This window comes from Carettochelys insculpta, chromosome 17 (genome assembly GCF_033958435.1).
Source record: "Carettochelys insculpta isolate YL-2023 chromosome 17, ASM3395843v1, whole genome shotgun sequence".
NCBI classification, from domain to species: Eukaryota; Metazoa; Chordata; order Testudines; family Carettochelyidae; genus Carettochelys; species Carettochelys insculpta.
This window is the reverse complement of record NC_134153.1, coordinates 15,126,147-15,139,118: the sequence shown is the minus strand read 5'-3', so window position 1 is coordinate 15,139,118 and position 12,972 is coordinate 15,126,147. Positions and strand designations below refer to the sequence as shown.

At 42.3% G+C, this 12,972-nt stretch overlaps 1 protein-coding gene across 1 annotated transcript; it reads left to right on the top strand.

Annotated features, from left to right (window-relative positions):
* The first annotated feature begins 360 nt into the window (after positions 1 to 360).
* Positions 361 to 11,559, top strand: FAM210B (family with sequence similarity 210 member B). Its single transcript, XM_075011618.1, has 3 exons — positions 361 to 799; positions 4,517 to 4,692; positions 8,290 to 11,559. Exons 1-3 carry the CDS (start codon positions 371 to 373, stop codon positions 8,504 to 8,506), a joined length of 822 nt encoding a protein of 273 aa, XP_074867719.1. The 5' UTR covers positions 361 to 370; the 3' UTR covers positions 8,507 to 11,559.
* The last annotated feature ends 1,413 nt before the right edge of the window (positions 11,560 to 12,972 follow it).

The following is a 12,972-nucleotide window of genomic DNA, read 5'->3' as shown; positions in this document are numbered from 1 at the left end:
AGTTGACTAGCAGGGTACAGCTGAGCCAAGACAGCTGCTGACTCGACAGCCCTCCGACACGTGCATAAACCAGGGCTTCTCTGCACCCCAGTCTAGGATGAGCTGGGAGCTCCCTCTTCCACAGAGAGTAGTGGGGGCTTAAGTGGGGCAATGAGCGACGGCCAGGCTGAGGACGGTCTGCGGAGGGGACCTGGCTTTCCCTTACGGGCACCCGGGTCCAAGGGCCCCGGCTGCCAGGAGCCGCGCTCCTGCTCCCTACGTAGGGTGCTGCCCCTTTAAGGAGGAGGGTGCCTGACTCGGGGCGGGCCCAGCTGCGGCTTTGCGCTGCTTCCCCAGTCGGGATCCCGGGCCCCGCGGCCCTGTTCCAGCCATGCCTTGGCTGGTGCACTTGGGCCCTCCCGGGGCGCTGCTCCAAGCCCCCGCGCGCGTTGTCTGGAGCAAGAGATGCAGTGGCTCGCAAGCAGCAGCTGGGGCCCCGCCGTGCCTAGGCGGCCAGGTGCAGGCTGGAGGGGAAGCGAGAGAGGGTCCTCGCAGGAGGCAGCAGCGACCCAGCTGGTTTCTCTTGGGCAACCTGCGACTGCAGAACCCCCTCCGCCTTCTGCTCGCGGCTGAGCTGCTTGCCCGCGCAGACCCCCGCAGGCGGGTCGGCTGCCGAGCTGCTAAGGCTGGTTATTTGCCCTCCCACCAGGGCTTCGGATGCAAGCAGCAGGTGCAAGAGGGCGCTGAATTCAGCCATCTGCAGCCCCTGATAACTCTGCAAGCAACTGCCAGCAACTTCCCCGGCAGCAGCTCCGGGAAGGTGGGTGAGGGTGACTCAGGCTGAGTCAGCAGTAGCTTGCAAAGACTATGTAGTTTTGCGTCTCTGTTGTGTAAGCATATTGGGCTTCAACTCCGTGCAATCCACTGGTGCTTTAGGAAGATCATGCATGGAGTCTGGAGTGGAACAGTAGCTGTGTCTGGATTAAATATATGAACCTAATCTGTGCTACATACTGTCTCAGGTTCTGCAGTGTTTCTGTCCGAAATGGGTTAATTTTTTGCACCATCATTAAGGTGTATGGAGGAATAAAGATGCCAAGGAGTCTGCACTGGGGAGATGGGGTTACTGCAGGGTGCAGGAAGGGAAATACTTATTCTATTATGTGAAATTGTAGTTCTTTGAAATCTTTCTAGTTATACTGTTGTGATGGCTGCCAACTTGCACGGACTGGTTTAACAGGCAGTAAACCAACCTCCTTTTTTGAAAGAATTATGCCCTGTCTGCATGTATTGGCTGAAAATATACTTGTTTTCGAACCACTTTGTTTTTTGTAGGATAAGATGTGAGAATAGGTGACTGAAGCAAAAGAAAAGGCTCTATGTAATGTGAGTGCATCTTGTTCTCATTTAATGCAGAAGAATGAGTTTCATTTCCTGCAATATGTCAGTTGCACACTTTAATTTGTATAGCTCCCCAGTACCCAGTTTTTTCTGGAGTGACAGTTAACAAACAAGAAAGGTGATGAAATTCAGGAGCAAAGTTGAGGCTGAACGTTCCAGGCAGCAATATCTATCAGCCTGCAGAATAAATTCCCAAGGTAGAGCCCCAGTCACTTGGGACACATAACGCTAGATAGGATACCTAAAAATGTTTTGGGGACGGGAACTGAAGGGTTTTGTGTTTTTTTTTTTAATCTCTTCCTTATTTCAGTTCAAAGAGTATGGAAGTGCTCCTTAGTTATCTGCATGTGTATTTTCAGAGTTCAGTGCATGTAACTTAAAAAAGAATGGCCTTGGTTAGAAATGCTACATAAGTGTTGTAGAACAAAATATGTATTGTTTTAAAATTCTGTAAGTGGGATGATCAGTACGTGGGTTTTTGGACTTTTGTCCTTTCCCTTTTGGTGTTAATGTGTTTTTTAAAATAACTTGTTGGTGCCAAGGTTTCTAAATGGTGAACGGTCAGTTCCTGGCTAATGTTTACTGGTAGTAGTAAACCATATCATTTTGGTGCTTTCATCAGCTAGTACCAATCAATGGGAGTTCCAGTGTACAGTGCCTCTGAAGAATAACAAAGTATGATTGAAGTATATTGTTTTTAACTAGAAGTGCTGCAGAGAGCAGTGCTGTGATGAGAACTGAATGAGAACCAGTGACCACTTAAAGCTCTTGACATGAGCTTCTTTTTCTTTTGCCTCAGACTACACAAGTCTGCACATTATTATCCATACGTATTTTTCTTTTATTAGAGCAAACAATCTTGTTTGAGATCCTTCTGTGACCTATTTTTTTTTATTAATACTGTAGGATTTTTGTCTTGTTGAGGATGAAATAGCCCTGTAGATGCAGCTAAAGAGCCTTATATAACTGTAGATGTTAACATCTCAGGGTAGTTGCTCTAATATTTTCTTATTCATTGCATTTCTGCAGGACTGGTTACACAAGTAAACACTGAATTTTCCTAGAACAGTAAGCTAAAATAAAATTTCATTAATTTTCCCCCACTGAGGCGCCAATTCATCAACCAGATGGATGACTGGAATAAGGGGGTTCCGCACCAGGATTATCACCTAGCTCTTTGATTTTTTTGGTTCCTTTCAGTCACCGTTGAATTCTTAAACATACTGAGCACCTAATGTTCTGGTGGTTGAATCTGGGCCTTGCAGGATTCCCAGGGTCCAAGAAAAATAGACTTTCTAACAGAGATACTAGAGAAAAAATTTTGTTCTCTCAGCTTTCTTTACTAAGCAACTGTAATACAGGGCATGACCATACTGGATATTCATAATAAACACTGGCTCACATGCTACTGGTTTAATCTCTTGCCTCAGTGCCAACACCAGCTCAGAACCTGCCTCAGAATTTAAATGTTGTCTAGTGCCCTAGATTAGTAAGAGAAATATTGAAAGACATGGAAGCCATTTGGGTGACAAGAATAGGCTGCATCTTAGATCCTGTGATTTCATTTTGTAGAGCTGGCTTTGATACAAAAATCCTGAAGTTCCTGAGAATCCCCTCCAGGCTATATGACATTCTTTTTAGCACTGTAAATTGAAAGCTTTTACGGTATAATGTGGAGCTTAACTGGGCCTACTTATTGGCGGTCTGAGCATATAGCTATACTACTCTGACGATCAATGCTGCAGTGATTGATCCACCAGCTGTCAATTTATCATGTCTGCTTAGACACAATAAATTAATCTCTGAGCACTCTCCTGTCTGTGGTGGCATTTCACCAAAACAAGAAGAGTAGCCAGTGTCAAGAGGACAGCAGCCCCATATGACCTTTACCGCACACAAGATGCTGCGGTGAGTATGTGGACTTAGGCTACACAAATACTGTTGCTGAAGTAGATCAGCAGCACCACATAGTGTAAACCAGGCCTGAGCGTTCAAAAGACAGAGCGAGCAAAAGAAACTAAAATACCCTCTTTATTCACTTCAGGGTTTTAAGAAACATTGACTGTCTGGTAGGAAGCATTTAGTGGCACTTCCTGTGCTGTGTATGAACAGTGGGCTTCAGTCACAGTGGGTACCAAACTGGCACCACTGGCTAAGTAAATCGAAGAAGAGGGAACCCTTCTGTCCACCCTATTATCCAGTAATGTAAGGTCCCAAGGTTTTCCCTCTGATGTTGGCCAACTTCTCATCTGAGCTCAAGGAAAGATAGTGTCCAAGATTCTGTCAGATCTAGTACCAGAGGCATACTGAATGCTCTGTGTGTACGGTTAGTATCAGGTTGCTCTGAAACACGATTTTAATGTGCAAATTCCATTTTGAACCCTATTCTGTTATAGAAATTAAATGGATTCTCAAATGGCTTGGCAGAAATCTATCACTGAGATTAGGCTGCCAGACCAGTGCAAATGTATCTGCATTTGCTGCAGTGTTTTTACAGCAAGAGAATAGTGTTGCTTGTTGCTATCAAGCTACAGCCCTAATTCTCAGGTTCTTTCTCTCATTGCTGATGCAGAACATGAATTACAAGAGCTTAAAATGTCAAGCCTTATCGGGGTTATTTTAAGCTGGCATCTCTCAATACGTGGGGTCAAATGTGCTTTCTGTGTTACTAATCGCTTGGCCTTTGGTGATACAGTGCTCTTTTTAAAGATCTGTGATGTGAGGCTGAGCACTAGTGTACAAAGCAGAATCACTGTGGGGTAGAAACTAAGAATTCTGTCCTACAAGTGATTACAGGATGGCGCTGTGCTTGAACTGAGTCGGTTTCGGGATCAGGATCATATTATCTATTTTCTGTAAAGGAAAAATTTTCCTCAGCATTGGGGCCAACAAAGAGCTCAGTGCATTCCTTAAGATCTGTGTAATGGCTTGTGTGGACTCTCTTCCACAGAGTAAATTACACCTTATACTGTGCAGCTTTATTTTTCCCCTTATGCAAAGCACCTGAGAACAGTGCCAAGTAAAGTCTTGTACTTTATTTTGTTTCTCAGCCAGTAGACTGAGACAATTAACTGGAACCTGGGCATCGTGTGTTATGTCAGTGTTCATTCTAAATCATTGCTTTCTTTCTGGATAGGACACAAGTAGATCCCCTGAAAAGGAAGCCACAGAGCCGAGTGATGAGGATGAGAAGAAACCCAACAAATCTCAGCAGCTGAAAAAAGTTTTTAAAGAATATGGTGCTGTAGGGGTTTCATTCCACGTTGGAATTTCATTAATGTCTTTGGGAATATTCTACCTGGCTGTTTCAAGGTGCAGTTTTCTCATGCAGATTCTCTGTGTTTCGGTTGTCTTGCATATAAAATAAGAAATATCAAGCAGGTCTGGATTTCTGAGGTAGTACTTAACTTCCGAGGCTAATCAGGGCCCAGTATTACTTATGCTTTATGTGGAGGAGACTCATGGCATCCAGGTGGATATGCATGTATGGGACAGCTTTAAATTTAGGCCATTCTGTAAAGAGAAGCAAGAGAGAAGACATATTTAAAATGTACCTTGCTCTATACTTGGGAGTATGAAGGATGATGGAGAGTATGCTAGTGCAGCCATCCAGAAGGGAGCTTGAGTTCATGTCCTGGCACATGCTGTTTTAATGATATTCTGGTGTGATCTGTATAGATTTGAGAACCAGTGCTGTGTGCTGGAATGGAAGACTTTTGTTTTTTAATTCAGTATAAAATAAAAACTGTATCCAAAATGAAGTGATTGGAAATCTAACTCTGGGAGCATTTAGATATGGTATGCTCATGTTAAGGGCACCAGCATTCAAGGGTACCTGACGATTAAAAGTGGGTGAAAAGTTTATTTTGTAATAGAAAACATGAAGGTTACCCATGGGGGAAAGAGTACTGAAGATGCTGTGTCTGGGGCATGTAAGGTGTAAATCCAGCCCTGATTATCCTGGAGATCTATTCAGGGACTTGCATGCAAGAAAGGGGAGCAAAAGAATAATGTAGGATGTTCCTTGAAAGATTTTTGCCTATGATTACAGAAGGAATAGGCAGATGGAAACAAATTAAGAGTGGATTTTTAAAAAAAAGGGGGAGGTGGGGAACCAGGGAGGAGAAAAAAGAGTTTGTCCGTGGATTTTGGTGGGATCATGTACTATTTTTAGAAAAGTACATAGTTGTTTACAGGAACGGCACACATGATGGCTGCAAAGATCCCTCCTGCATTGCACAAACCTAACTCCCACGTTGCAAAACTATTAACGTATCATTACATGTAGGCACAGTAGAATTCAATCTTTCTTCTGTGAGTTTGACAATATTGGGGGTTTTATTTTTTTTATATTTAACTATTTTAATTTTTCACATTTGTGGGAAGCAAAGGGGCCCGAGGGGCCAATGGTAACTCTGAAAGCAAGGGGTTCCCTGTGTGGCTGAAACATCTAAGACCAGGGCACAAGGTGCAGAAGAGCCACAGTCCTGGCTTGGCAGAGTGGAGACTTTTGGCCAGAGCTCCGAGGAGGAGGAGGAATCCTCTGCTGGGGGTGATGCCACCCAGATGCTAAACGGCTCCTGCCTAGGGATGATCCCTGCACCCTTGTCAGGGAATGAGTCACCAGGGCTATGTCTACACTACAAAAATAACTTTGAAGATGCTTACGTCGAAGTTGAGGTTCAACTTCGAAGTAAGCAACTTTGCATTTGAGTGTCTACGCACATCCTATTTTGAAGTTAAACTTCAAAGTAGGGCACTACTCCATTCCCAGGAATGGAGTAAGGGCTTGGAAGTTAACTGTGAGAAGTAAGGGGAAAAAATGTGTGTAGACTCTCTGCTGACTACTTCCATGTAGTGCCTAACATCAAAGTTAGTTCCTAGTGTAGACGCATGCCAGGTCTGCAAAGAACTCCCTGCGTGGCTGTGGAGCCAGTGACATCACATCCCTGCAGATGCATTCCCCCACTGTGGATGGATGTTTTAGTTGTTGCTGATTTGTGTTGCAGGTGAAATTGACATTTACTGATGATTAAGGATTTAAATCAGATCCTGCCAAACCCAATTATATGGCCAAATGCAAGAAGTGTAGTGGCAAAATGTAGGCGATTGTAATGTCACTTGGGAAACATTCCAGAATGTAAAGCCTTTTGTAAGCAACTGAAAATCATTGTCTTCCTTGTTTGCAAGTATGCAGGACTAATTAATGGCAGGAGCTGGAAGCAAGTCCATCTTTCCTTCTTTTGATCTGTTTTTACATAAGTTACCCAGTATTCAAACAGCCTTTTTACTCATCCACTAGTGAATTTTCACCATTTTGTGTGGGAGTTTCATATTACTATAGGTCAGGTTTACTGAAAGAACAGGGATGTTACCAAGAAAGGCTGTTTAAAAACAGATAAGACAAACAGGTGTCAGATCACCTAGAGATCCTTGCAAGCCCTACATTTCTTTTTTTGTAAACTGTAAGAAGTATATCTGACTATTGGGCTGATGCTGCAGCTATACTATTATAAAACAGAGAAGGGGGGATATTACACAGGCTGGGTCTACACATGCCCCTTCCTTTGAAAGGGGCATGTTTAATGAGTGGGTCTGAAAGATGCTAATGAGGTGCTGCAATGAGTATGCAGTACCTCATTAGCATAATGGCAGCCGTGACGATTCAAAAGTGCGGCTTTTCGAAACACGTGCTGCCTGTGGAGATGGGACCTTCTGAAAGGACCCCCGCAGTTTTCGAAAGCCCTTCTTCCAATCACCAGATAGGAAGAAGGGCTTTTGAAAACTGGGGCGGTCCTTTCGGAAGGTCCCATCTCCACGGGTGGCCTGCAATTCGAAAAGCCACACTTTCGAATCGCCGTGGTGCCATTATGCTAATGAGGTACTGCGTATTCATTGCAGCACCTCATTATCATCTTTTGAACCCGCTCATTAACATGCCCCTTTCAAAAGGAAGGGGCACATGTAGACACGACGACTGTGTTTGGCAACAGCTTGTGTGCATGATCAGTTTCTGAATGTTGTGTGGGAAGGGAATTGCATAACTTTAAATAAAAATTGTTTGGGAGATATGGGAGGGCATAAAGACCAAATTGCAGTTTTTAATTGATTAGATTTCTAGTTGATAGTCACTATTTAAGTTGACTACAGTTTAGTGTATTTGTTGGCATTTTAATTTCTTTTTTTACTTAATGTGAAGTGTCAGACATGCTAGGCCTCTTGTGCCAGCCTTCCTTCAGAAAAATTAGCATCTAATCTCAGTAGGAGTAGTATAAACCTAGTGTGACTCCCTTTTAAAGACTCACCCATTGGCTACGTCTACACTAGCCCCAAACTTTGACATGGCCACGCAAATGGCCATTTCGAAGTTTACTAATGAAGCGCTGAAATGCATATTCAGCGCTGCATTACCATGCGGGCGGCTGCGGCGCTTCTCAATTGACGCGGCTCGCCGCTGCGCGGATCGTCCCGACGGGGCTCCTTTTCAAAAGGACCCTGCCTACTTCTAAGTCCCCTTATTCCCATGAGATGATCCGCGCGGCGGCAAGCCGCGTCAATTTCGAAGCGCCGCAGCCGCCCACATGCTAATGAAGCGCTGAATATGCATTTTAGTGCTTCATTAGTAAACTTTGAAATGGCCATTTGCGTGGCCATTTTGAAGTTTGGGGCTAGTGTAGACACAGCCATTGTGTTATATAGCATGCCAGCTTCTGATCTAAGTGCTTTTTTAAGTAATGGCATAAACTTTAGCTCTGTTTTGCTAAGGTAGATATGTAGTTGAAGAACAGGAGCACAAGTACCCAGATTATCCTAAGTGAAACAAAGGGTCTCTTTACTAACCTATGGGACTTGGTGCCACTCCTTTGTATTTCTTTTTAAAAATTACAGATATTTTTTTTTCCTCCCCAGTGGCGTGGACATGACTGCAATTCTTTCAAAGCTTGGATTCAATGAAGAGTTGGTGCAATCCAAAGTGGCTGCTGGTACAAGCACATTTGTGTTGGCCTATGCTATTCACAAAGTATTTGCCCCAGTCCGGATTAGCATTACCTTAGTTTCTGTGCCATTCCTTGTCCGATATTTCCGTAAGATTGGTTTCTTCAAACCTCCTGCCTCAAGTCCATGATAAAATTCTATTGTTTAAAAAATAATCATGTTCATATAGCTCTTTAAAGTGCTGTGCAACTGCAGTTACCTTGTTTGGACTCATGTTAATATTGATCTCTTCTTGCTCTGCCCTTTCAGGTAAATATTTCTTTCAGGAAAATGTTGATACCTGCTTTTCTTCCTTTGACTTGTTGAGAACTCTGTTAAAACGGTGTCTGAAAACTCCTGCAAGTGGAACATAGGCATTTACCAGTAAAGAAATTGTTTAGAATATACATCTTAGTATGGTTACAGCTCAGACTTTTGGTCCTTACTTTTTTCTTGTTGCAACGCAGTTGCTACAGAGGTAGTTCACAATAGTGTATGTCCAAATCTAAACCAAGATTGAATCCCCATTAATTCGCTGAAGCATAATCTGTTCTATAATGTGATACCTCTTTTCATACACAAACTCAGTGCTTAATATTGACCTGTTGCCTCTGTAATATAATTTGTTGTTCTGTAAAGACACTCTGCCTGTGCTGTTCTTCCATATTTTTGTGGTGTATGGATGCTGAGCAGCACTTAAAAGCGCCCTCTCCTGGTTGCCCCAATTGGAATGTTATTTATGATGTAGATTATTTGGGTGAAATCCTGACTCCCCTGAAGTCAGTGGAAGTTATGTCATTGATTTCAGTGCAACCACAATTTTAGCCTCCGGGAATGATGCAGTAAGTGGGTGGCAAGGCTGCCATAGGTTTCAATATGCTGAATCAGACCCTGTATTAGCAGACCTATCAACAGCTGAAAACTAACGGTAGCAGGTTGTCAGCCACTGCAGAAGAAGCTCTCATGCATTCCTGAAGGCAGCACACTCTTAATTCTGTGGATCATTGAATGCGCCAGCTAGTTATTTTATTCTTACATTAAACTAATGTAAAGATTTAATATGGGAATGACCTATGCTTGTGACTATAGCAAAGCTCACATCAGCATTTAATATGCTGTTTCCTTTGTTTGCTGTTCACAAGTCAATATGGCTTGTTTCTACAAACTATTGCAATGTGTCTATAAGTCATCAAAGCAAAAAATGTGCAGGTTAGAGCTACCTACTTGGGGCAGATATCAACTAGTTTAATGTAAACTGAAAAAAGCTTAGTTCTTATTGTTGCAGTAAGTTGAATTAGAAGGAACATGCTACATTGCTCTTGCACTGCAGAAGCATTAGTATGAAGTCACAATAAATGAGATCCGCCTGAATGAGCTCTTACTAGTAGTTTTAGGTTCAATATTTAGATTTTTTTTTTTTAATTACTGGATGCTTATGATTATCAGGTGCTTTATCTGGCTGTTCCTCTGCAGTATTGGTGAAATAAACACTATGGCATAATGCAAGTGAAATGAGCTATAAACAGAGTAATTTGGCTCCATCCTCCAAACTGAGAGAAATGCAAAGAGTGAAGGATCTCGATAAGGCAATTTTAACTTGATTATCCTTTTAATAATAATCAGTTGAAAATTACTTCTTAAATATTGTATTACTGTGTTGAGGTTCCTGTCATATTATGAATTTTAGTATGGGCTGAACCTCTGTAATCTGCCATTCTTTCACCCAGCAACATTAGTAATTTGGGATGATTTTAGTTAGCCAGACAACCACTTATTGGGGTTTGGCCAAAATACATAGAACTGGAAGGGACCTTGAGAGGTCATCAAGTCCTGTCCCCTGCACTCTCAGCAGGACTGAGCACTATCCCTGACAGATTGTTTGTTTTTAAATATCTATTTGCCCTAGCCTCCTAGCTGGCCTCCTGAAGGACTGAACTCACAACCGTGGGTTTACAAGCATCACTCACGCTCCTGAGCTATCACTCTCCCCTGTGTTCCTAAAAAGCTTGTTTATGGCCACCAGTCCTGGCTTTCAGTGTTTTGTGCTAATTTAGGGCTAATTTACCCCAAATGGGTGTGTCTACAATAGGAACTAACTTCGAAGTTAGGCACTACTTTGAAGTAGCCAGCAGAGAGTCTACACACATTTTCCTTACTTCGAAGTTAACTTCAAGGTTGGGAGCCCAACTTCGAAATCCTTACTCCATTTCCAGAAATGGAGTAGTGTCCTACTTTGAAGTTTAACTTCGAATTAGGGTGTATGTAGATACTCAACTTTGAAGTTGTACTTGTAAGTAAGCAGCTTAGAGGTTTTCATAGTGTAGACACAGCCCGTGTCTTCTAGGAGCCCAGTAAGCAGTGAAAGTGTTAGTAATGCTGCTAGAGAATATTGTTCTCCTGTGGTCCAGCAAATGCTCTTCTTTGGTGCCAGACTATAGAGGTTCAGCCTGCATGTACATATAGGTATGCAATAGAGTACCAAGACTTAGTTCAAAATAAGCTATTGCATATGCCTCGAGGGATTTTAATGTCTCAGGGCTAGACTGGCAGCTTGGAAGCTGCTCTGAGTAAGGGGCATCCTATAACTGCACTACCTCAGGATCAGGGGCCCTATTGTAACTGTGTGACTTGGAGTGTGGTCTTCTTTGCTCCATGGAAGATTTAAGCTGTGCCAGCCTTCCTTGTAATTCAACTTAAATTACCAGTTCCACCTGCTCATCTCCTCTGGCTAGCACAATGAAATGGCAAGCCAATGGTCCAGGCACTCCTTGCCTAGCCAGGAGAGGGTTAGCTACTCCTGGGTAGGTGCATTCCCTCTCTTTGTGACCCATGAGGCAGGTAACATGTGCAGAGGCAAAAGAGGAGTGTCTCATATCCCTGAAGTGGTTTGTAAGCCAGTTTGTGATTGAATCTGCAAGAAACCATGTAATCAATTTATCAAGCAGAACTTGCATTTTAGTTTAATTGTTGACATGTTTGGATTTTTTTAATTGAAATTGCTTTCTGGTGATGCTACTGAAGAATGGACTTTTATGAATAAAATGAAATATTTTTAAATAACCACTGAAGTTAGGAGTGGAGTGTCGCGTTGTTTACTCCTCATAACAGTATTTCCTTATTTTCCTGTGATTTGCTAGCTGCTAAAACATTCAGGGGCCTTCATGGAATCTTAGACATTCTATGTGAACACTGATTTTTTTTTTTTTTAAAGAAATATTTTTGGTTTTATTTCCTTTCCCATAATTATTTCTAAGGGTCATTTTCTCTGGTAAGCTCCTCATTACTTTATGGAGTTCTCTGATCTCTTCATAAGAATCACTTAGGCTATGTCTACACTAGCCCCAAACTTTGAAACAGCCATGTAAATGGCCATTTCGAAGTTTACTAATGAAGCGCTGAAATACATATTCAGTGCCTCATTAGCATGCGGGCGGCCATGGTACTTCGAAGTAGGCGGGGTCCTTTTGAAAAGGAGCCCTGTTGGGATGAGCCGTGCGGCGGCAAGCCGCGTGAATTTCGAAGTCCCCTTATTCCTGTGAGCAGATGGGAATAAGGGGACTTTGAAGTAGGAGGGGCCCTTTCGAAAAGGAGCTGCGTCAATTTTGAAGTGCCGTGGCTGCCTGCATGCTAATGAGGCACTGAATATGTATTTCAGTGCTTCATTAGTAAACTTCGAAATGGCCATTTACATGGCCATTTCAAAGTTTGGGGCTAGTGTAGACACGGCCTTAGATACTAATGATATAGCAAGATATACAAAATCCTATTTTTCGAAGTATTCAGATGATCACATCACCTTATTCTTTCATTTAAGTAAGGTGTATTTTTTTTATTGGAGGGTGGGGGAGTGGAAAAGTAGCATTCCAGCCCTTCTATTACTTTCTGTAATGCAGTCATGATTTTGCGGTTTCTGGAAACTGTTCACTTTGAACATTGCCACATGCTGCTTACATTTTAGAAGTGAATTTCATTTGCTGAGTGAAGTAACTGAGCTGTGCTTTTTCCCTTGAAGTCAGTTTGAGACACTATTTTTATCTCTGAATTAGACAAATCTGGGTGTATTAAACTGTCATTTGCAACCTTTGTTTAGATTAACTTTTTTGCAATGTATTTTTAATGAAGAATCTATTTTGAATTTCTGATTTCTCACTTGTAACTTTAAAATAATTTGAAAAGAGAATTAGTGTGTAAAATAGTAAAGGCCATATAGAATTGGTAACACTAAGAAGAAATGCAATAAAATATTTTTCCCTTCTTGTTGTTTGTTATTTTTACTAAGAAATCTCAGGCTGCTATGCACTGCAGTTCTGTAACCTAAGTCAAGTGTATACAGCTGCAATAACTGACATACTCCAATATACCAATGGAAGGTGCAGTGGAAAACCTATTGCATGTGTAGTGCAGTATTTAAGCAGAAGTGCATTAGAGAATCTTGAAGAGTGAAGACTGAGAATCGTAAGCATGGATTCTTATGACTTCATATTCCCACTGTAAGAGTTGAACACAGGGTGCTGTCTATGTATACTGACAGCAGGGTCAAGTTCTGGGGTAATGTATTTTTTATTTTCCTCTATTCCCATTTTACCCCAGCACATGTGATTGGATCAAGGCTGGAAA

What these genes read in the sequence shown, in the direction of transcription:
- FAM210B (XM_075011618.1), top strand. Translation starts at nt 371, where the DNA reads ATGCCTTGGCTGGTGCACTTGGGCCCTCCCGGGGCGCTGCTCCAAGCC. An exon ending in CCGGCAGCAGCTCCGGGAAG is followed by an intron (nt 800 to 4,516) that starts GTGGGTGAGGGT and finishes CTTTCTGGATAG; the next exon opens with GACACAAGTAGATCCCCTGA. An exon ending in TTCTACCTGGCTGTTTCAAG is followed by an intron (nt 4,693 to 8,289) that starts GTGCAGTTTTCT and finishes TTTCCTCCCCAG; the next exon opens with TGGCGTGGACATGACTGCAA.